The sequence below is a fragment of the Mytilus trossulus genome, chromosome 14 (genome assembly GCF_036588685.1).
Source record: "Mytilus trossulus isolate FHL-02 chromosome 14, PNRI_Mtr1.1.1.hap1, whole genome shotgun sequence".
NCBI classification, from domain to species: domain Eukaryota; kingdom Metazoa; phylum Mollusca; class Bivalvia; order Mytilida; family Mytilidae; genus Mytilus; species Mytilus trossulus.
In genome coordinates, this window is record NC_086386.1 from 9,882,129 (window position 1) to 9,905,275 (window position 23,147).

At 34.3% G+C, this 23,147-nt stretch overlaps 1 protein-coding gene across 1 annotated transcript in view; it reads right to left on the reverse strand.

The window, feature by feature from the left end:
• Nucleotides 1–13,692, reverse strand: part of LOC134697115 (uncharacterized) — a 71,140-nt gene extending 57,448 nt beyond the window's left edge. Inside the window, exons 1-6 of the mRNA XM_063559158.1 lie at nt 13,594–13,692; nt 12,643–12,789; nt 12,199–12,288; nt 11,644–11,753; nt 10,946–11,030; nt 9,876–10,022 (exon numbers count right to left, since the gene is read on the reverse strand). Coding sequence (XP_063415228.1) covers nt 9,876–10,022; nt 10,946–11,030; nt 11,644–11,753; nt 12,199–12,288; nt 12,643–12,789; nt 13,594–13,659 — 645 coding nt within the window. The 5' untranslated portion in view covers nt 13,660–13,692. The remainder of the gene's footprint in view (nt 1–9,875; nt 10,023–10,945; nt 11,031–11,643; nt 11,754–12,198; nt 12,289–12,642; nt 12,790–13,593) is intronic.
• Nucleotides 13,693–23,147: the final 9,455 nt, after the last annotated feature.

The window sequence follows — 23,147 nt, forward strand, 5'->3', positions numbered from 1 at the left end:
GACAAATTTTATTTCCTAGTGTTATTTAGGAAGTCAAACATGTGTATGGAAAGTAAATTTTACTATTTTTTATTGAACAAGATAAGAAGATTACTATTATTTATTGAACAAAACAAGAAGTTCAAAACCGGTAAAAGAAATTAAACCCGGTGAATGACACTCCTTATTGCTGAATTTGGGTTTGGCTGACCTTTATTTCTATTACGTTTTAAAACAATTATTCAAATCAAATATACAATTATTTTACTACTTTTTTTTGGGGGGGGGGGGGAGTCATTGACCCTAAAAAAATAACAACAATACAGGCCTATAGTATTTTGAAGTATTCAAATAAAATGAAACGTCTTATATTTTTTACAAATACAAGGAAAAAGCAAGTCTGTCCAAAAAGGATAGATATTTCAGAAAAATGTATAGTGTGTTCTTTGTAAACGTAAACCAGAATGCATATAGTTGTCTATACTTATAACAGTCACAAACCATGTCTAGAAATAAAAATCAGCAGTTTACCATCCATGCAATAATATTTTGTCGACAGTGATCGAGATAACTTTATCAGATAATTCAAATTATCGGACACTTAATTTTTTCAGAACATTTTATTGTTAATATCCGAGCCATAAAATACATGTATTATATCTGGCATAGTCCCAGATTATATTCTCTGGTAATATGCATCCTTCATTTAAAGTCTTGTTTTTCTTAAACACTTTACATCGTATATCAGGGGCACTGCCGAAAATAATCTTTCAAAAAGCAAATTCAAGTTGTAACCTTTAGAACTTGTATGTCTGGTAATTTGCTCACAAAACAAGAAATTTTACAATAAACATTGGTCACGCACGATAGATTCTGATGTAAGACATGTGCCGTTACAATAGCCAGTTTGCACGCATCAGCGCACACATGTTTGTCGAATAGGCCAGTTGATTGGAGGAAAGTTACCGAAAACCACGCCTACATTTAACTAATATCCAATCAAACGCCTTTAACATAAACATAAATAATACACGCGTAAAATTACAGAGATTTTGTTGCGTATTCAATATTTGAAAAATATTTGAAAAAAATTAAACTTTATAATTCAAACTTAAAATTATAGAATATGCTCGTAATGCATTTTCGCAATTTACAATACATTTGATGTTATACATAATTTCACCTACCTAGTGAGGAAAAATTACAAATAAAAATTGCAAATTACAACCAGGTTCAATGTTCAGTGTTAAGTATTTCATATATGCGCAGGTCCTGAGGCAGAAAATCGAATTATTCATTCACTTATATGATCTTCAAAAATAACGATTGCGGGATGATGGACAGGAAGACTTTAAACGTAAGAGTGTGAACTATAGCTGTCAGTAACTTAAGTACTCTTAGCTAGTGTTTTTTTTTGTTGTTCTGGTAAGGGACGACGTCGAAAGTTCAATGAATGATACAAAACTGAATTCACATAGGTTTTTTACTGACCTCCACACCACCACCCTTCTTAACTTAATTTGGTAAAAATTGATTGACCAATACGGATATATGTAAAATCGATTTTAGATTAACAAAACTTGCAGCAAAGTGGATACACCCCCCCCCCCCCCCCCCCCCCAAACTATTTGATTTAAGTTTTTTTTATCCTACATCTATCTTTTGATGTCATCCCTAAACAAGTGAATCTCTCATTGTTGAAGACCCTTTAGGGAATATAAAGATGAACAGGAATAAAAACGCTGACCATTAATTATTTGTATTTTTGTTAAGCATTGACTTTGTGTGCGATTACTGGTTCCGTATACGTTTACTCCATATTCCTTTATTTTCTATAAAAGCGTCTGTCTTGACAGTAAGTTGACATTACGCCACGAGTTATCGTTCCTGACGTTATCGAATAACGTTCACACATACAAGCCAATGCAGCAGGTTCTGCAATCACAAAGTGATTAAATAATAAACAAAAATATTTTTGGAAACTATTTAAGAAATAATTCCTTCATGTCATGCTCTATGCTCATTTTAACATGGGTAGGCATTATATTTGTCTATATTTTACACTGAGCGTAAGAGAGGTGTAAAATGTGGTCAAATATAATGTCTACCCATGTTAAAATGAGCATAGAGCATGACATGAAGGAATTATTTCGATTCTAACATGACAAATGCAATATATTTATAGGCCAAAGCGTACGAAAATACCGTAAGACTGTTTTGCTGTTCCCGTTTCCTCCGAGAGGAGTCTGTTTATTGCATTTCATATTTGAAAAGTTTAAAAACTACGAGCAAGGTAAATATATGTTGTTTGATAAAAATATATAATAAAAGTTTATGTTAGCTGCTTGAATGTAAATATTTTAAAGGATATCGATGGAAATAATGTTAATAAAAAAGTACGTGCGCATGTGTCAAACATATTTTTTGTGCTCATTAGAACACGGCTTTGTTAACAAAGCGTAATAAGGACGTCATATTTGAATTGACATGTTTATGGTAACTTTTTCTAGATGCAGAGTGTCGAAAGTTTGATGCAATACGTAACGGTTAACTTTTTGACATAGGTTGCTTTGTCGTGTTTCAGCAATTCTTCTGCTAATTTTTAACCTTTAAAAATGAATTACTATATACTTTTAATTTATATTCTGCTTTTTTTTAATATCTAAGCATCTGTACGATTTATCTATATGTTCTTATGCAAAACAGACTGAGTTTTATCACTTTATTTCATTCTTAGTTTATTTTGCAATAAATACTTTTCATGATGCATTCCGTATCCCCATGAATTATTTTTTGAAAATAGAAATCTTATATGTATCTATCGAAACTTAGAATGATGCATAAAAAACGGGAATCCGTACAACTATTAATTCGTGTTAAAATGGTCGTCAAAATCACCGCTCTGGCAAAATGGAAAAAGGAAATTTATTTGGATGAGAATACGGATAGAATAAGGCGAAAAAGTACAATACAAGCAGGCTTTGAAACTCAAACAGAAAATATTCAATGTAAAAAAGTGGTTCAACTTGGTTATTTTGCTGAATAACATTCTATGTGTTCCAAATGTAAACAGTCTCATAAATCCGTTATAGTTTCGGAAACATTTTAAAAATAAAGTGCTAGCTAGACCAAGTCTATACACAGGACATACAGTTACATCGGAATCAGGCCTGAGAAGGTTACCGTAGGCTGAAAATACAAAGCAACTTTATTCGGAAAAAAAATAATTAAAAAAATCAGGTCCCGTTAGAGTCTGATTAAAGCCAGTCCCAAGTATCCACTTGCGTCTATAAACGCAAGCTAATAGTTGGGACTGGCTTTAGTCACTAAGTAAGACTGGTTCCGTTACAAAAAAATTCTGGAAATTTACAAGCAAACGACTGACGTATTAGTATTCAAATAGCAGAAAGAGACTGAAATAGCTAGATCTTGAAATCATTTAGATTTTCTATTCGTATTAATTTCCGCTTGCATGGGAACTCACTGGTAGTGTAGTTTTTTTGTGTGCGATTTGAGTTGGAAATGATGAACATGTACAAGTTCGGAGACAAAACGACTGAGAGAGCATTAACATAGTTGCCTTTTTAGGCCATGAGGGGCATATTGCTCATAATATACCCTCATTTTCTAGTGTCAGTCCAAATTTTTCTCAAACATCTTCCCGGATCGGCTCTATTACAAAACCTACCTAGTATTGTATTCAAGTTAGTGTTAACTTGTTCTCGTCCTGAACATGCAGGAAATATTTGCCACTGGACGTTAAGCAACCAACAATCAATTCTACAATTTACACCTTTAGTTGTTAAAATTTAAATCATTGCCTCTAATTTTTTCAAAGAAATCGACAAATTTTACGAACGTTTAGACAAAAAGAAATATATACGTTACCGCTTGCTAATTATGGAAATGGGGTTACATGAGACTTTATTTATAAAAAGTAGAAGTACTAATAAAATAAAATATATATATATGTAACATGTTATTTGTACACCAGTCTGTTGTTAGAATGATGAATAGAGATATGGGATATGCAATTTATAAGATAGCTACTGTTGGACATTTAACTACATCAAAACCAAATACAACAAGCAAATTTTGACTAATGCTAATTGGACGAGTAGCTTTTTAATTCTTATTTACATGTAGTCAGTTTACTAAACGACGGTTCCCTAAAAAGGAAAGTATAATTATCACAGTAACATTTCAGTCTCCTAGTACATATTTGTTTAAGTCGTAATACTTTTGTTCTTCTGGAGAAAATTTCAACCATAATGAAATAAGGAGGTGCGGTAAAATTGACAATTAATGAACTTTCTACCAAATACAAAATGACGGAAATGTTAGCTTGCTTACATTGGTACTTCATTTTATATCTCAAAACTACTATTCCATTATATGAACTGCATATTCAAAAATATGTTTTGTCACCAATATCCTAAAAGAGCACGTATCTTCATACTGTTTCACCCGTGTCCGTTCTAACGTCAATCGCGCACTTGGTGTATACATATAGGGTTTATACGGCTTATTATTAAAAGGAATGAGTACTGTCTTTTTGCTTCAAGTTTAAATTATGTACCTGGTGTTACTAAAGTGTACTCATATTAAAGGTGCGCATATCGTCTTGATTTCCTTTATTTTTTGTTCATGACAGGTTGCTGGATTAGACGTTTTGATCAAATATAAAAGGCACGCAGACTCCTACATGTGGAATTTCAAACTGGACCTTTTACATTTCGCATTTGCAGTTTGGTTTACTTAAAGAATGCATGTATGATCTCATGATTTCTTTCGTAAATAATTTTCCACAAATGACACGGTTGAACTTTGTGAAATTTTGCATACAATTTGCAATGTTTGTCCGACTTGCTGAGCTTGTATTGTATCGTCCCGAACATGCATGCACTATTTGCCACTGACCGTAAAACGGGTGCGTCTAAACACTGCCACTAAGGACTAGATGGGGTGCTGTTACATGTAATTTCTTTTCATGTTATGGTAGAGAATGATATTTAATGTATAAATTTCAATTTTTGTAGAAAAATAATCTTAGATGAATAAGATATTCAACATTATTCAGACACGTGCCCGTATTTCTTTGATGTGCCGAAAATCAATGAACCGTTTGACACGTGTCAAATTACATTACTGATTACACGGGAATCATGCTATTTGTTGTGTTTAATGGACAAGATTGGTAAAGTTGGATACTTTTAAAAAATGAATTGTTGTTGAAATACTATTAATGTGTTTTTTTCAGAATGAAGAAGTATTTTTTTCTCAAGTGTATTTTGTAATTATTTCTTGAAACTAATAAATTTGTCTCCAGAACAATATATTATATCAGAGACATATATACACACGGACATGCGTTCGCACAGGTATGGAGCCGAAACACATTATTTTGTTTCTTGTGGTGCACTTTTCAAAATTTATTTTCTTATATGGAGACGTTATACAATATATTACTGGACAACACGTAATCAATAAGATAATAAACTTTTTACTACATGCAACCACCCTTGTGCGTTTGCTATGGTACTTTTTCAAAATTTTATCTGGTTTTTTTTAATTTACATATGAAGACGTTTGAGCAATGTATTTCAGGACAAAAATAAACCATCTGATAAAAAAAAATTACTACATGTAACCAAACTTATTTAATGCCAGCTACAAGTAAACAGACGGATTTGAACAGAAATTATTTTTTTTGTGCGTATGCTATAATGGTTCATTTTCAAAATTTATTATCATATGAAGAACACGTTTGACCAATATATTTCTGGACAAATACGACTTCAATACGATCAAAAAAATTTGCAACCAATATAAAAAATGATGTGGTAGGATTGGTGGGAGATATCCGTTTGCGCCAAAAATGCGTCCTTTTGCGCCACAACTTTTTTTTCTCAAATGTTACGTTTGCGCCACATGTTTTAAAATTAGATGGTATGATTTGCGCCAAAAATAAAACATACGATTGTGCCAGTTAAAAGAAAAATTACTTCCCTACCCCTTTATTCGGACTTGGGTCCGGCATTGTAGCATGTTTTTCTTACTGCTGCTGCATGGGTACTTCCAAATTAAAAGTATGTAGTAGCTTTTAACTTCTATTCATTGTCCAAAAACCGGGTTGGTGATGAGACAACTATTCACAAGAGACAAAATGACACAGAAATTAATTACCCATACGGCCTTCAACAGTGAGTAATTTTTACAAAGCATTCTCTTTTTCTGTCAACATTATATCTTTAACTTTAAATTGACAAATGCAGGAAATTATTCGTAAATTATGTACTAAACACTGTGGAACATTCATAATAGAAAGTGGACAAATAAAAATCGTGATTTATAGGGTGTTTTTTTTCTCGGAATTTACTCATGTTTTAGTGAAGCCATTTGTAACGCATCTTTGTCGGAATTAAAATAAAAACAAAAAAGTTATAAAGATATATATTCATTTTGTCTTCATGTCTCTCACATAAACATTTTACCAAGCTGACCACACTCTTACTTATTAGTTAGGCGCACATCAGTATTAAAACCTATGGCAAATAACTATGTCGGGAAATAAATGAAACAAAAGCAAAATTATTTGTCCTTTTAATCATTTTAACTTTTAAATAAGAACAACACATTTTATTAAAATAATCAAGTATTAATCTTTTCGATACAATTGTTAATTGCTTAGATTAAAGAATATATGATTGTTTAATCGGTTGTTATATTATTTGGCACGTGTCAATCGGTTCATTGATTTTCGGTATATCAAAGAAAAATGGGCACGTGCCTAGAAAATGTTGAATATCTTTTTTATTTATGATTATTTTTCTATAAAATTTGAAATTTAAGCATTAAATATCAATCTTTAACATAATATGTAAAAATAACACGTATAACAGTACTCTTTCTAGTCCTTAGTGGCATTGTATAGTCCTTAGTGCACTAAGGAGTCCGTAGCAGTGTTTAGACGTACCGCCGTAAAACAACCATCAAAAACCGAGCAATTATAAAACTTTTTACTGAATCATATTTTTAAAGTACTCTATTTCTGCATGGATGAAGCAACGACACCACCATTGCCTTAAATGATGGAGTAAAAAACTCAGTAATTCAAATGAATCACACGTGAAATTTTTCATGTTATTTTCACTTGAACTTTGCAAAAATATGAAGGTATTTTAAATGATTTCAATTAAATTTTAGAAAAAAGATATTATTTTAACAATGTAATTTTTAAAAATTACGTGCATTTTACGTGTACCAAATTCCGGTGATTTATGCATGAACTATTATCATAAGATTCACGTGGAACCAACCAGTATAAGCAAGTTTAAAGTATTTCAAATGACAATTAACACTTAGACTATAGCCATACAGTAGGACAGTAAATGAACAAAAGACAAGTAAATCAGAAACATGCATGGATCACGCAAAAACATGCAGGGGGGACACTGAAGTTATAGGAGTTTGCTTCTTGCAAGAAATTGGCCGTGAAAACAATTTGATATGAAGACAAGCCTTTGTTTCAACTTTGTTTTAAAATTTCCAACATAAGGCTGTTACGGCCCAGATCAATGTTCTTAAGCATCACATATTTTTCTTTCATCTTATTGTTAGCTTTCTTAAATAAATATTTACATATTATAGACTATATTTTTTATTATTTCTTTTTTGTTCAATTTCAGTTTAAAATTCTTTTTTTTTACCATATTGGACTTCTTATTGTGTATTGAATTGAAACACGAACGCGGACCTCGATGAGAACACCTGGATTGAAAGTTTGCAAATGTTCCGACCAATGAAATTCGTTTTACTATGTAACGCGAACTTCAACGAAAGCACCTAGATGAAATATTGTGTATTGAATTGAAAAATGAACGCGGACCTCGATGAGAACACCTGGATTGAAAGTTTGCAAACGTTCCGACCAATGACATTCATTTTGATATGTAACGCGAACTTCAACGAAAGCACCTCGATAAATTATTTTTTTGTACGACAATTAGTTTTTAATTTGGACATTACCGCTAAAATATAGTTAATAAAAAATTATATCAGATCAACAGTGCATAATTGTTTCTTTTCCATTCTTGTTTATTTTAATAATGTTTATGTTGATTTCAATTTGGTAGGTAGACTTATATAATATGCCCTAAACGTAAATAAAATGCATTAGACGTAAGAGAATGTCGACTTAGAGCAAGTCAAGGTCGTAAAACTTAAATCAACCAACCCATCGTTATCGCAGACTAAAATTTATCTCATATATACCGAATATATTTTTATTTATAGCAAGACTTTTTGTACGTCACGGTGAATGACAGCACAAAAATCCCTTTACAGAATCGGAACCACAATTCACAATTACCGTAATGTGTTGCTTTTCCACAATTAACGCCCGTTTCGCGTCAGTGACCGATATTACAATTTGACACAGTTTTAAAAGTTTTTTGAGCTGTTCCTTTATTTGCAATGTTGTGCAAGACTTAAATGTTTATTAAATTCAACAAATGTTAACATTATGTTCATTCATTTTATTATTTAACACAACATTGTTTTTATTACAAGCTATTTCATATATCAATATACAGCTAGGGAATATTTGTTGTTGACCGAAACTATAAGATACATTGATTTAAACTATGTGAAAAATAAATAATTTTTGTAAGATACTTTAATTTCCGTGTCTATATTTAATTAACGAGTACACTAAAGTAAGACAGAAAAAGAGAAACGGAAATATACAGGAATACCTAAAGTTTGTAAGTCATTGCAATGGACCATACGTTACTTACATTCACAAGTTTTCATAGCACTCAGCAAGTTTTGAAACGAATATGTGAGATAAAGATCTACTGCATTCGGGCAAATTAAAAATATGTTAAACATCTAACTATTTTATTTTTAACAGATTCACAAGTTTTGAATTTTTTAAACAGTGCACTAATATTTTATTGTTTTTATTTAAATTCCTTATATGTTACATGTATTGATCATTCATTTGTTTAAATTGTGAAGTATATTACTTTAATAAGAATACACGCATTTATATATATAAGTCGATAAAGTTTGAAACAAATAAACGAAAGATACATCGATGTTGTTTTGCTTGAGTGATTTACCTGTTAAAAGCTCGGGTCGCAACACGGTTTAAAACGAATTGATGCCAGTTTGAAATAGTTTAACGGGGGCGTGGCCTATTTGTTTGACGTAACTTACCGCCAACTTGAATTAAATTGAACGACCGCAAGCGAAGCTATTTGACTGGCATTAAAATGATTTGATATGCATTGAAATAAATTAAAAATGATTTTTAATTTTTGTCAATCTTTATCAAATGACGATTAATTTCATTTAAACAGCGTTAACACGTTTTTGTCCGATCAAGTTAAATTCGGGTTACTAGTGCTGCCATTAAATTTCAAAATGATGACATTAAACTACAAATCATGACATCACCTGCTATATGAATTGACCCTATACTATCCTGTTCAGAATTAATGTATTGTTTGCTATAATGACATATGAATTCATCCATGATAATTCCAATAAAAAATATCAAATATCTGGGGAAACTCTACATCACTGATAAAAATTCTATTGCCTCAAAAAAAGTAATAAAATCAATAATTAGCAATTTTCAACACAGATGTCTGTGGACATGCTTGATAACCTTATTACTCCATTCTGATATTTCCGTCTGGACACAGATGACCTTGACCATGACATCTATAATCAGCAGTGGTAAAATCACTTTTCAATTATTGACTGTGTGAGGACCATAAGTCTGTTTTATGTAATGTCATTAGAGTTGCTTTCTCATAGATGTATATCACACATTTATTTTGTTTAAATCAAGGTTTTTGAACAGGTAATGTTTGTGATCTCCTTACCTTGATATATTTCTCATTTACAGAGACAACTTTAGCCATGACATCTACGATCCACTGTGGGTTAATAACAACTCTGTCTCTAAGCACCTCTGTATCAAAGTACTGGACTGTTCCAAGGTCATCCAGAAACTGTACAGCTAGTCTTATCTGTAAAATAACACAAATAATTCATAGAAATTTCATTCTTGGAAAGCACTTGCTGTATCCTTTTGATACAAGAAAATCTATAGTTTATTTCCCCCATGGCAACTATTTATGTCCACAATGCAAACAGAAATGCAAAACAAGTATCCTATTAGCCCTTTTTTTTTTATCAAACAACAGATATATCTTTACCATACTACATGTACTACATTATTATAAATACCTGCTCCAAGGTTATTGGATTAAACACATTCCCACAAAAATCAGATTTAAAGAGAATTTTCCGTGGTCTTTTAAACATCAATATTTAGCTCTTTCACATGTTTGATTGATTGCTTGTTTGTGATTAAGGCAACTTTAAGAACAATTGACTATATCATGGCCGTTCATATGTTTGAAAAAAACAAACAATTTTTGTAAATAATTGAAAAAATATTCTCATCATCACAACCTAAGTTAGAGATAGTATAATGAACAAGAATGTGCCCCACTCACGCTATCATTTTCTATGTTCAGTGGACTGTGAAATTGGGGTAAAATCTCTAATTTTAAAATTAGAAAGATCATATCAAAGGGAACACATGTACTAAGTTTCAAGTGGATTAGACTTCAACTTGATCAAAAACAACCTCGACCAAAACCTTTAACCTGAAGTGGGACGAGCAGACAAACTGACCCACAGACCAGAAAACATAATGCCGATTCACTATCGTAGGTGGGGCATAAAAATGGAACAGCATTCAAATTAAAAGGGACTCAGTCTTTATATTTATTCTGTTATACATGCCCTAAAAAACTGTATCAAATCTGTTCAAACAAAAGTTGAGATTCAATAAAATGTACAAAAATCCTTGTTGAATATAAATAATAGATAATTTGTGTTAGATATGCATGCAATAAAGTGTTATCTAACTTTAATTACTCACATCCTTGTCATCAAAGATACCATTGTCAATAGCATACTGCTTTAGTTTACCCCATTCTAGAATGTTCTTTCCTCTCTTTCTTTCTCTGTAAACACATTAAAAACCAGAATGATAAGAACATTTAGTGAAAGTTATAATCAAGCTAACAAACTATACTATCACTTCTGCAATATAAACAGGTTTTCAGAAGATATTAAAACTAGGTAAATAGGTTTGCCAATTTTAACCAGAACTGCAAGTGATACTCCTGCTCTGCAAATTTTATTATCTCCCCTTTCTCATGTTGTACTAGGACAATATTCTCACATCCTCTAGAAATAACAATATCTGTTTAAACTTTCATCACTATTTCCACAGTGGTTAACTAATAAGGAAGAGTTTTATTCAATAGATATTTTCATCATATGTTACATTATTTAAATAAATCAGTTCAATTATCTTCCCTTATTTTAAAAACATGCAGGATCAGAACTGCCAAGTCTCATGTTATTAAAGTACCACATCGCACACTTTCATGATAAATTTGCGGCATTTTACTTTGCTCAATTGCCTTTTCACTGTGATCTTTACTGTTTAGGCTAAATCTCACGCTTTCTTCATGAACACTTGGCAGTACTCTAGGTTTTGTTCCTTCAAGCACATTCTCAGTCAATGTTCTACAACTATATCTATATTGCTTATATTGAACAGTAACTTACACTAAAATACTCTCTTCAAAGTTGAGCCAGACTTTGGGAATCTTCAGCTTCATCTGGGAACAATGGGTCATAGTTACGTCTATCAAAGTTTCCTCTAATTCAGCAATGTTCTAAAAACAGAAAATATTTAATTAATTAAAATCATATTCGCTTTCACTGTAAGTATTGTCTATCATAATAAGCAATACAATAACACTTTAGTAAGGCAACATAATTATTGATTTGATTTATAATTTCTGAAAATAAAATAAGGATTTAAGTTTGACTTGCTGTGTCCCCAAAAAAAATCTTTATTTTTTTTATTTTAAATTATTAGGTTATATTTTTAGTAGTCTTTCAATTGTCTTATAGAATTGAGAATTGAAATTAGGAATGAGTCAAAGAGACAACAACCCAACCAAAAAACAGAAAACACAGAGAGAAACTATATCTGTTATGACAAGTGATTAAGTCATTTTGTTTAAAGATCTCGAACAACTTTTAAATATAGTTCCATTCGTTGAATTAATTTAATCTCTGGTATAAAAAGAATTTCTTAAACTTATATAGACTTACAGTTCCAGCGGTTGAGCTGACATAACAGAATTTCTTTATCTGTGGATATTTCTTCATAAGTTCTTTCTCTGGGATGTCAGGCATTGGAATCTGAAAAAAAACCAGAGAAATTATTTTTGAGAAATATAACAAATCTATCTCCTGCAACTTTACAACTTCATACTTCAGATAAGGAGGACCTTTTTTACTTTCACAAAGGAAATTAACTCTGAAAAATTATATACATTCATAAATCATTAATCTTAATACTTTATTGATCTTTCAAAATAATAAAGTCACCACAAAATAATACCAAAAAGCATTCATTAATAAAAATGGACCAATAATTTTCTAACATTCTAACTCCTATTGTATAATGGTTGTTGTTGGTTTTTGACTCTGTCCAGCCAGAGAGTTCAGCCAAACATCTAGTTTTACCTGACCAACTTATCATAAATAATTTACCTGATCCAACTGGGTTCCAACAATAACAACTGGTGCATTAGGACAATGACAGGCCACAGAACTGAGCCAGAAGTCTAGTCCTGCATGTTCAAATCCCATTCTCATGTTCCATAATAACATATACACAGCTTGCTTGGACAGGAAGAACTGTAATATATAAACAACAATCAACTTATGTCTCAGGGTGATATTAGTAATATAAAGTGATCTTCTCAAATTAAATACCTTACTAAATGTGCAAAATATGATCTTTTAATTTGTCAATTTTTATTGAAATACTGTGAGTTTATTATCATGTGATACCATGTTTCAAGAATTTCGTTGGTACAGGTGAACCACGAGTTTAAATGTTCATAGAAATACACATTTGTTATTTGGTTGTATACAGACCTTGAAAAAAAACCAAAAATTAAATATCCACGAAAATGCAAGATTTTTTCAATCCACAAAAAACTGGTACATGTACCCACAAAAATAAATAAATCCACAGTATCCCTTTTTCACATTATTTTGTGGTATCAAACAATAGATCTTAAATTTGAATAAATTGATGCATTAATTAGTGTTGTGACTATTCTGGTGTTAGTTGTAATCCTGAAAATGTGCAGGTAGTTTTTGATAAAATTAAAATGTTCAAAGCTAAACTAATATCCAATTTTTTATTCACAAAAGTAACAATAAAGAAAAGACCAACACAGTCGTGAATAATATTTTATCCTATCCTATGCATTGACAGTTCCTCTTTTTTGAAGAAGACCTAACCTGGTGTCCCAACAGCTATATTTTATATCAAACATATTCTGAACAGGTACTACCCATGGCTTTATTTCTATCCCCTTACCTGATGTGTGTTGTAATAGATCGTTTGTCCAGCAAAATCCCAACAGCTATATGTTATATCAAACATTGCCTGAACAGGTACTACCCATAACTTTATTTCTATCCCCTTACCTGATGTGTGTTGTAATAGACTGTTTGTCCAGCAAAATCCCAACAGCTATATGTTATATCAAACATATCCTGAACAGGTACCACCCATGGCTTTATTTCTATCCCCTAACCTGATGTGTGTTGTAATAGACTGTTTGTCCAGCAAAATCCCAACAGCTATATGTTATATCAAACATATCCTGAACAGGTACCTCCCATGACTTTATTTCTATCCCCTTACCTGATGTGTGTTGTAATAGACTGTTTGTCCAGCAAAATCCCAACAGCTATATGTTATATCAAACATATCCTGAACTGGTACCACCCATGGCTATATTTCTATCCCCTTACCTGATGTGTGTTGTAATAGATCGTTTGTTCAGCAAAATCCCAACAGCTATATGTTATATCAAACATGGCCTGAACAGGTACTACCCATAAATTTATTTCTATCCCCTTACCTGATGTGTGTTGTAATAGACTGTTTGTCCAGCAAAATCCCAACAGCTATATGTTATATATAACATGGCCTGAACAGGTACTACCCATGGCTTTATTTCTATCCCCTTACCTGATGTGTGTTGTAATAGATCGTTTGTCAAGCAAAATCCCAACAGCTATATGTTATATCAAACATGGCCTGAACTGGTACCACCCATGGCTTTATTTCTATCCCCTTACCTGATGTGTGTTGTAATAGATCGTTTGTCAAGCAAAATCCCAACAGCTATATGTTATATCAAACATATCCTGAACAGGTACTACCCATAACTTTATTTCTATCCCCTTACCTGATGTGTGTTGTAATAGACTGTTTGTCAAGCAAAGTCCCAACAGCTATATTTTATATCAAACATATCCTGAACAGGTACCACCCATGGCTATATTTCTATCCCCTTACCTGATGTGTGTTGTAATAGACCGTTTGTCCAGCAAAATCCCAACAGCTATATGTTATATCAAACATGGCCTGAACAGGTACTACCCATAACTTTATTTCTATCCCCTTACCTGATGTGTGTTGTAATAGACTTTTTGTCCAGCAAAATCCCAACAGCTATATGTTATATCAAACATATCCTGAACTGGTACCACCCATGGCTATATTTCTATCCCCTTACCTGATGTGTGTTGTAATAGATCGTTTGTCCAGCAAAATCCCAACAGCTATATGTTATATCAAACATGGCCTGAACAGGTACCACCCAAGGCTTTATTTCTATCTCCTTACCTGATGTGTGTTGTAATAGACTGTTTGTCCAGCAAAATCCCAACAGCTATATGTTATATCAAACATATCCTGAACTGGTACCACCCATGGCTACATTTCTATCCCCTTACCTGATGTGTGTTGTAATAGATCGTATGCCAGCAAAATCCCAACAGCTATATGTTATATCAAACATGGCCTGAACAGGTACTACCCATAACTTTATTTCTATCCCCTTACCTGATGTGTGTTGTAATAGACTGTTTGTCCAGCAAAATCCCAACAGCTATATGTTATATCAAACATATCCTGAACTGGTACCACCCATGGCTATATTTCTATCCCCTTACCTGATGTTTGTTGTAATAGATCGTTTGTTCAGCAAAATCCCAACAGCTATATGTTATATCAAACATGGCCTGAACAGGTACTACCCATGGCTTTACTTCTATCCCCTTACCTGATGTGTGTTGTAATAGACTGTTTGTCAAGCAAAGTCCCAACAGCTATATTTTATATCAAACATATTCTGAACAGGTACCACCCATGGCTTTATTTCTATCCCCTTACCTGATGTGTGTTGTAATAGACTGTTTGTCCAGCAAAATCCCAACAGCTATATGTTATATCAAACATGGCCTGAACAGGTACTACCCATGGCTTTATTTCTATCCCCTTACCTGATGTGTGTTGTAATAGACTGTTTGTCCAGCAAAATCCCAACAGCTATATGTTATATCAAACATGGCCTGAACAGGTACTACCCATGGCTTTACTTCTATCCCCTTACCTGATGTGTGTTGTAATAGACTTTTTGTCAAGCAAAGTCCCAACAGCTATATTTTATATCAAACATATTCTGAACAGGTACTACCCATGGCTTTATTTCTATCCCCTTACCTGATGTGTGTTGTAATAGACTGTTTGTCCAGCAAAATACCAACAGCTATATGTTATATCAAACATATCCTGAACTGGTACCACCCATGGCTATATTTCTATCCCCTTACCTGATGTGTGTTGTAATAGATCGTTTGTCCAGCAAAATCCCAACAGTTATATGTTATATCAAACATGGCCTGAACAGGTACTACCCATAACTTTATTTCTATCCCCTTACCTGATGTGTGTTGTAATAGACTGTTTGTCCAGCAAAATCCCAACAGCTATATGTTATATCAAACATGGCCTGAACAGGTACTACCCATGGCTTTATTTCTATCCCCTTACCTGATGTGTGTTGTAATAGACTGTTTGTCCAGCAAAATCCCAACAGCTATATGTTATATCAAACATGGCCTGAACAGGTACTACCCATGGCTTCATTTCTATCCCCTTACCTGATGTGTGTTGTAATAGACTGTTTGTCCAGCAAAATCCCAACAGCTATATGTTATATCAAACATATCATGAACTGGTACCACCCATGGCTACATTTCTATCCCCTTACCTGATGTGTGTTGTAATAAATCGTTTGTCCAGCAAAATCCCAACAGCTATATGTTATATCAAACATGGCCTGAACAGGTACTACCCATAACTTTATTTCTATCCCCTTACCTGATGTGTGTTGTAATAGACTGTTTGTCCAGCAAAATCCCAACAGCTATATGTTATATCAAACATATTCTGAACAGGTACTACCCATGGCTTTATTTCTATCCCCTTACCTGATGTGTGTTGTAATAGATCGTTTGTCAAGCAAAATCCCAACAGCTATATGTTATATCAAACATGGCCTGAACAGGTACTACCCATAACTTTATTTCTATCCCCTTACCTGATGTGTGTTGTAATAGACTGTTTGTCCAGCAAAATCCCAACAGCTATATGTTATATATAACATGGCCTGAACAGGTACTACCCATGGCTTTATTTCTATCTCCTTACCTGGTGTGTGTTGTAATAGACTGTTTGTCAAGCAAAGTCCCAACAGCTATATTTTATATCAAACATATTCTGAACAGGTACTACCCATGGCTTTATTTCTATCCCCTTACCTGATGTGTGTTGTAATAGATCGTTTGTCAAGCAAAATCCCAACAGCTATATGTTATATCAAACATATCCTGAACTGGTACCTCCCATGACTTTATTTCTATCCCCTTACCTGATGTGTGTTGTAATAGACTGTTTGTCCAGCAAAATCCCAACAGCTATATGTTATATCAAACATATCCTGAACTGGTACCACCCATGGCTATATTTCTATCCCCTGACCTGATGTGTGTTGTAATAGATCGTTTGTTCAGCAAAATCCCAACAGCTATATGTTATATCAAACATGGCCTGAACAGGTACTACCCATAAATTTATTTCTATCCCCTTACCTGATGTGTGTTGTAATAGACTGTTTGTCCAGCAAAATCCCAACAGCTATATGTTATATATAACATGGCCTGAACAGGTACTACCCATGGCTTTATTTCTATCCCCTTACCTGATGTGTGTTGTAATAGACTGTTTGTCAAGCAAAGTCCCAACAGCTATATTTTATATCAAACATATTCTGAACAGGTACTACCCATGGCTTTATTTCTATCCCCTTACCTGATGTGTGTTGTAATAGATCGTTTGTCAAGCAAAATCCCAACAGCTATATGTTATATCAAACATGGCCTGAACAGGTACTACCCATAACTTTATTTCTATCCCCTTACCTGATGTGTGTTGTAATAGACTGTTTGTCCAGCAAAATCCCAACAGCTATATGTTATATATAACATGGCCTGAACAGGTACTACCCATGGCTTTATTTCTATCTCCTTACCTGGTGTGTGTTGTAATAGACTGTTTGTCAAGCAAAGTCCCAACAGCTATATTTTATATCAAACATATTCTGAACAGGTACTACCCATGGCTTTATTTCTATCCCCTTACCTGATGTGTGTTGTAATAGATCGTTTGTCAAGCAAAATCCCAACAGCTATATGTTATATCAAACATATCCTGAACTGGTACCACCCATGGCTATATTTCTATCCCCTTACCTGATGTGTGTTGTAATAGACCGTTTGTCCAGCAAAATCCCAACAGCTATATGTTATATCAAACATGGCCTGAACAGGTACTACCCATAACTTTATTTCTATCCCCTTACCTGATGTGTGTTGTAATAGACTTTTTGTCCAGCAAAATCCCAACAGCTATATGTTATATCAAACATATCCTGAACTGGTACCACCCATGGCTATATTTCTATCCCCTTACCTGATGTGTGTTGTAATAGATCGTTTGTCCAGCAAAATCCCAACAGCTATATGTTATATCAAACATGGCCTGAACAGGTACCACCAAGGCTTTATTTCTATCTCCTTACCTGATGTGTGTTGTAATAGACTGTTTGTCCAGCAAAATCCCAACAGCTATATGTTATATCAAACATACCCTGAACTGGTACCACCCATGGCTACATTTCTATCCCCTTACCTGATGTGTGTTGTAATAGATCGTATGCCAGCAAAATCCCAACAGCTATATGTTATATCAAACATGGCCTGAACAGGTACTACCCATAACTTTATTTCTATCCCCTTACCTGATGTGTGTTGTAATAGACTGTTTGTCCAGCAAAATCCCAACAGCTATATGTTATATCAAACATATCCTGAACTGGTACCACCCATGGCTATATTTCTATCCCCTTACCTGATGTTTGTTGTAATAGATCGTTTGTTCAGCAAAATCCCAACAGCTATATGTTATATCAAACATGGCCTGAACAGGTACTACCCATGGCTTTACTTCTATCCCCTTACCTGATGTGTGTTGTAATAGACTGTTTGTCAAGCAAAGTCCCAACAGCTATATTTTATATCAAACATATTCTGAACAGGTACTACCCATGGCTTTATTTCTATCCCCTTACCTGATGTGTGTTGTAATAGACTGTTTGTCCAGCAAAATCCCAACAGCTATATGTTATATCAAACATGGCCTGAACAGGTACTACCCATGGCTTTATTTCTATCCCCTTACCTGATGTGTGTTGTAATAGACTGTTTGTCCAGCAAAATCCCAACAGCTATATGTTATATCAAACATGGCCTGAACAGGTACTACCCATGGCTTTACTTCTATCCCCTTACCTGATGTGTGTTGTAATAGACTTTTTGTCAAGCAAAGTCCCAACAGCTATATTTTATATCAAACATATTCTGAACAGGTACTACCCATGGCTTTATTTCTATCCCCTTACCTGATGTGTGTTGTAATAGACTGTTTGTCCAGCAAAATACCAACAGCTATATGTTATATCAAACATATCCTGAACTGGTACCACCCATGGCTATATTTCTATCCCCTTACCTGATGTGTGTTGTCATAGATCGTTTGTCCAGCAAAATCCCAACAGTTATATGTTATATCAAACATGGCCTGAACAGGTACTACCCATAACTTTATTTCTATCCCCTTACCTGATGTGTGTTGTAATAGACTGTTTGTCCAGCAAAATCCCAACAGCTATATGTTATATCAAACATGGCCTGAACAGGTACTACCCATGGCTTTATTTCTATCCCCTTACCTGATGTGTGTTGTAATAGACTGTTTGTCCAGCAAAATCCCAACAGCTATATGTTATATCAAACATGGCCTGAACAGGTACTACCCATGGCTTCATTTCTATCCCCTTACCTGATGTGTGTTGTAATAGACTGTTTGTCCAGCAAAATCCCAACAGCTATATGTTATATCAAACATATCATGAACTGGTACCACCCATGGCTACATTTCTATCCCCTTACCTGATGTGTGTTGTAATAAATCGTTTGTCCAGCAAAATCCCAACAGCTATATGTTATATCAAACATATTCTGAACAGGTACTACCCATGGCTTTATTTCTATCCCCTTACCTGATGTGTGTTGTAATAGATCGTTTGTCAAGCAAAATCCCAACAGCTATATGTTATATCAAACATGGCCTGAACAGGTACTACCCATAACTTTATTTCTATCCCCTTACCTGATGTGTGTTGTAATAGACTGTTTGTCCAGCAAAATCCCAACAGCTATATGTTATATATAACATGGCCTGAACAGGTACTACCCATGGCTTTATTTCTATCTCCTTACCTGGTGTGTGTTGTAATAGACTGTTTGTCAAGCAAAGTCCCAACAGCTATATTTTATATCAAACATATTTTGAACAGGTACTACCCATGGCTTTATTTCTATCCCCTTACCTGATGTGTGTTGTAATAGATCGTTTGTCAAGCAAAATCCCAACAGCTATATGTTATATCAAACATATCCTGAACTGGTACCTCCCATGACTTTATTTCTATCCCCTGACCTGATGTGTGTTGTAATAGACTGTTTGTCCAGCAAAATCCCAACAGCTATATGTTATATCAAACATATCCTGAACTGGTACCACCCATGGCTATATTTCTATCCCCTGACCTGATGTGTGTTGTAATAGATCGTTTGTTCAGCAAAATCCCAACAGCTATATGTTATATCAAACATGGCCTGAACAGGTACTACCCATAAATTTATTTCTATCCCCTTACCTGATGTGTGTTGTAATAGACTGTTTGTCCAGCAAAATCCCAACAGCTATATGTTATATATAACATGGCCTGAACAGGTACTACCCATGGCTTTATTTCTATCCCCTTACCTGATGTGTGTTGTAATAGACTGTTTGTCAAGCAAAGTCCCAACAGCTATATTTTATATCAAACATATTCTGAACAGGTACTACCCATGGCTTTATTTCTATCCCCTTACCTGATGTGTGTTGTAATAGATCGTTTGTCAAGCAAAATCCCAACAGCTATATGTTATATCAAACATGGCCTGAACAGGTACTACCCATAACTTTATTTCTATCCCCTTACCTGATGTGTGTTGTAATAGACTGTTTGTCCAGCAAAATCCCAACAGCTATATGTTATATATAACATGGCCTGAACAGGTACTACCCATGGCTTTATTTCTATCTCCTTACCTGGTGTGTGTTGTAATAGACTGTTTGTCAAGCAAAGTCCCAACAGCTATATTTTATATCAAACATATTCTGAACAGGTACTACCCATGGCTTTATTTCTATCCCCTTACCTGATGTGTGTTGTAATAGATCGTTTGTCAAGCAAAATCCCAACAGCTATATGTTATATCAAACATATCCTGAACTGGTACCACCCATGGCTATATTTCTATCCCCTTACCTGATGTGTGTTGTAATAGACCGTTTGTCCAGCAAAATCCCAACAGCTATATGTTATATCAAACATGGCCTGAACAGGTACTACCCATAACTTTATTTCTATCCCCTTACCTGATGTGTGTTGTAATAGACTTTTTGTCCAGCAAAATCCCAACAGCTATATGTTATATCAAACATATCCTGAACTGGTACCACCCATGGCTATATTTCTATCCCCTTACCTGATGTGTGTTGTAATAGATCGTTTGTCCAGCAAAATCCCAACAGCTATATGTTATATCAAACATGGCCTGAACAGGTACCACCCAAGGCTTTATTTCTATCTCCTTACCTGATGTGTGTTGTAATAGACTGTTTGTCCAGCAAAATCCCAACAGCTATATGTTATATCAAACATATCCTGAACTGGTACCACCCATGGCTACATTTCTATCCCCTTACCTGATGTGTGTTGTAATAGATCGTATGCCAGCAAAATCCCAACAGCTATATGTTATATCAAACATGGCCTGAACAGGTACTACCCATAACTTTATTTCTATCCCCTTACCTGATGTGTGTTGTAATAGACTGTTTGTCCAGCAAAATCCCAACAGCTATATGTTATATCAAACATATCCTGAACTGGTACCACCCATGGCTATATTTCTATCCCCTTACCTGATGTTTGTTGTAATAGATCGTTTGTTCAGCAAAATCCCAACAGCTATATGTTATATCAAACATGGCCTGAACAGGTACTACCCATGGCTTTACTTCTATCCCTTTACCTGATGTGTGTTGTAATAGACTGTTTGTCAAGCAAAGTCCCAACAGCTATATTTTATATCAAACATATTCTGAACAGGTACTACCCATGGCTTTATTTCTATCCCCTTACCTGATGTGTGTTGTAATAGACTGTTTGTCCAGCAAAATCCCAACAGCTATATGTTATATCAAACATGGCCTGAACAGGTACTACCCATGGCTTTATTTCTATCCCCTTACCTGATGTGTGTTGTAATAGACTGTTTGTCCAGCAAAATCCCAACAGCTATATGTTATATCAAACATGGCCTGAACAGGTACTACCCATGGCTTTATTTCTATCCCCTTACCTGATGTGTGTTGTAATAGACTGTTTGTCCAGCAAAATCCCAACAGCTATATGTTATATCAAACATGGCCTGAACAGGTACTACCCATGGCTTTACTTCTATCCCCTTACCTGATGTGTGTTGTAATAGACTTTTTGTCAAGCAAAGTCCCAACAGCTATATTTTATATCAAACATATTCTGAACAGGTACTACCCATGGCTTTATTTCTATCCCCTTACCTGATGTGTGTTGTAATAGACTGTTTGTCCAGCAAAATACCAACAGCTATATGTTATATCAAACATATCCTGAACTGGTACCACCCATGGCTATATTTCTATCCCCTTACCTGATGTGTGTTGTCATAGATCGTTTGTCCAGCAAAATCCCAACAGTTATATGTTATATCAAACATGGCCTGAACAGGTACTACCCATAACTTTATTTCTATCCCCTTACCTGATGTGTGTTGTAATAGACTGTTTGTCCAGCAAAATCCCAACAGCTATATGTTATATCAAACATGGCCTGAACAGGTACTACCCATGGCTTTATTTCTATCCCCTTACCTGATGTGTGTTGTAATAGACTGTTTGTCCAGCAAAATCCCAACAGCTATATGTTATATCAAACATGGCCTGAACAGGTACTACCCATGGCTTCATTTCTATCCCCTTACCTGATGTGTGTTGTAATAGACTGTTTGTCCAGCAAAATCCCAACAGCTATATGTTATATCAAACATATCATGAACTGGTACCACCCATGGCTACATTTCTATCCCCTTACCTGATGTGTGTTGTAATAAATCGTTTGTCCAGCAAAATCCCAACAGCTATATGTTATATCAAACATGGCCTGAACAGGTACTACCCATAACTTTATTTCTATCCCCTTACCTGATGTGTGTTGTAATAGACTGTTTGTCCAGCAAAATCCCAACAGCTATATGTTATATCAAACATGGCCTGAACAGGTACTACCCATGGCTTTACTTCTATCCCCTTACCTGATGTGTGTTGTAATAGACTGTTTGTCAAGCAAAGTCCCAACAGCTATATTTTATATCAAACATATTCTGAACAGGTACTACCCATGGCTTTATTT